The sequence below is a fragment of the Tupaia chinensis genome, unplaced genomic scaffold, assembly GCF_000334495.1.
Source record: "Tupaia chinensis unplaced genomic scaffold, TupChi_1.0 Scaffold000067_1, whole genome shotgun sequence".
In the NCBI taxonomy this organism is placed as follows: Eukaryota; Metazoa; Chordata; class Mammalia; order Scandentia; family Tupaiidae; genus Tupaia; species Tupaia belangeri.
Window position 1 is genome coordinate 499,035 of NW_006159526.1, and position 2,405 is coordinate 501,439.

The window sequence follows — 2,405 nt, forward strand, 5'->3', positions numbered from 1 at the left end:
AAGCACACATGCCCTATGGCAAAAACCTGAAAAAAAAAAAAAAAAAGAAGCAAGAAGAGGGGCTGCTTAGGAAGGAGGTACCCAAGAAAGGTTGTGGAGTAAAGGAGTAAAGAGGAAAAAAAAATGGAGAATCTGGGATAAAAGCTGAGTCCAGAGCCTCCCAGAGGCAAGAGGGTTGGCTGGGGCAGGGCCCTCGAGGCCATCCTGACCCTCCACTCCTTCCCCTAGATCCATGGAACCCAGCGAAATGCCTGCTGCCAGTCACTGCCCTTCAGACTCTGCCCCAAAGAGTGAGACTAGAGCCCCCCAGGGCATGGAGCTTATCCCCAGGAGAGCTGTCAGTCGCTCTCCAACCTGCGCCCGCTGCCGCAACCACGGTGTCACTGCCCACCTCAAGGGCCACAAGCGCCTATGTCTCTTTCAGGCTTGCGAATGTCACAAATGTGTTCTCATCCTGTGAGTATGAAGTCCAGGTAAGAGAGAAGAACAGACCTCCTCTAAAAGGTGGCTGACTTTTGATTCACAATCCTCCCTTTCAGGGAGCGCCGAAGGGTCATGGCTGCCCAGGTGGCCTTGCGTAGGCAGCAGGAGGCACAACTGAAGAGACACCTGGCTCAGGGACTGACAAGGAGAGGAGCAGCCCCTCCCAAAGCTCCCAACCGTGTCAAGAAGGGAGCTATGCAACCGGGCATCCCCTGTGAGTGTCTCTAGCCAGGAATGGGGCAGAGATTTAGGAAAGCATAAGTGGGGAAGAGGCTGTGTCCTGCCACTGTGATCTTGGGCAAGGTACTTCTGATCTCTGGGCCTCAGTCTCTCCCAACTATGAAATGTAATCAAGTGTTGGGAAGATGCAGTGAGATCCATGGGTAGAAAATGGCTAGGGACATGGGCCAGCTAGTGTTGTGGTGGTTAAGGCTGCTGGATGCACATAGCCAATGGAGCTGTTTGAGTCCTGGATCCAATGGTTTGAAAAACGTGCTGGGCACATGTGCATACATGCCCAGTATCCCAAAAGGAGGGAAAAATGGGGAGAAGGGATTGTAGTATGGTCATCTTCCACGGGAGATACTTTCTCTTTCTTACGTGCACTCTCTAGAAACTTTTGAAAGAATAAAGAGGGGTGGGGGGGAAAGGAGGAAGGAAGGAGATGGTCAGGGGCAGGTAAGAACTCAGTCTGGGCTTGGGGTGGGATGGAGGATGTAGGTTACGTGGAAGAGCTCATTGGAGCTCTCCCTGGTTCCTTGCAGCTGGAAAGGAGAACATAGCACTCCAGCCTCAGACCCCCCATGGGGCAGGCCCACTGGCATTGACACCTGCTGGGAAGGTAAGGTGACTTTGGACCCTGAGGGAGTGGCTCCCACCTAGCTCCTATCTTGACACCTTCCCCTGTGCCCTCAACACCTGGATTCTGACTCCAGCTCTGACTTGCTATACAATCTTAGGCAAACAGTTCTGTGAACAAAATGAGAGGTAGGACTTTAAGGCCCTCCCAGCTTTAAAATATTGGGATTCTACCCTATCCCAGAGAATGCCCAGCCCTCTTCCAGCCTTGTCCCCTAACTCCAACCTGTGTCCTCTGTTCTGGCAGGACAATTCCTGTGGGCCTCTTCTGCTCAGCTGTCCCCCAGAAGCCTTGCCTTTGCCCTGGACTCCAGTGCCTGCAGGCCCTTGGGCCCCTGGACACTGGTTGCCTCCAGGCCTTTCCATGCCACCCCCAGTGGTATGCCGCTTACTATGCCGAGAACCTGCTGTCCCTCTGCATCCCTTCCCTGGTAAGATAATAATTCAACATGTAACTTGGCAAATATTTAAGTGCCAGTTTACCACTGTATCAAAAAGAAAGTACGAAGACACAGGTGGGGAGAGGGAGAACAGAGCCATGATCTCTTGCGCCTATACACTCTGCATTCTCTTCCCCTCATTAGGCTTTGACCCTGGCACCTCCCTTCGGCTGCCCACTCATGGTACCCTCTCAACCTGCCCAGGATCTTGCCCAGTACTGACAGCTCCTCTTTCTGGAGAGCCCCAAGGACCCTCAAGCCTGCCCCGCACGTGAGTAGGGAGAAAAGGATGCATATTTATACTGAGCCTGGACACCATAATGGGTGATAAAGAAGAAAGGGTTTCAGATCTTTCAGCTAAGGGAGGCAGACCTCTCATAGCTCTGTCAGTTTCTGACTCTTAAGTTCTGAACAAGTATCTGTTCCTCCCTGTGCCTTTTTTCCTATCAGTAAATGGAAGATACTGTTACTTATCTCTTGGGTTTCATAAAAATTAACCATAATGCATGGAATACACCTAGCACAGGCCTTGACCTTGAACAGGTAGTAGCTATTAAAACCTCTTGGGGGACCAGCAGTTAGCGTAATGGCTATGTCGCTGGACTCCCACGTAGTCGACCGCGG

The 2,405-nt window shown here is 51.9% G+C and overlaps 1 protein-coding gene across 4 annotated transcripts in view; it reads left to right on the plus strand.

Annotated features, from left to right (window-relative positions):
- DMRTC2 (DMRT like family C2) overlaps nucleotides 1-2,405 on the plus strand; it is an 8,025-nt gene that overhangs the window by 1,418 nt on the left and 4,202 nt on the right. For 3 of the 4 annotated variants that reach the window (XM_006141988.1, XM_006141989.1, XM_006141987.2), the window contains exons 2-6: nucleotides 229-456; nucleotides 540-697; nucleotides 1,248-1,324; nucleotides 1,589-1,772; nucleotides 1,926-2,052. In XM_006141988.1, coding sequence (XP_006142050.1) covers nucleotides 233-456; nucleotides 540-697; nucleotides 1,248-1,324; nucleotides 1,589-1,772; nucleotides 1,926-2,052 — 770 coding nt within the window. In that variant the 5' untranslated portion in view covers nucleotides 229-232. Of the gene's footprint in view, nucleotides 1-55; nucleotides 78-228; nucleotides 457-539; nucleotides 698-1,247; nucleotides 1,325-1,588; nucleotides 1,773-1,925; nucleotides 2,053-2,405 lie in introns of those variants that run through there. The other variant, XM_006141990.2, reaches the window with a different exon arrangement.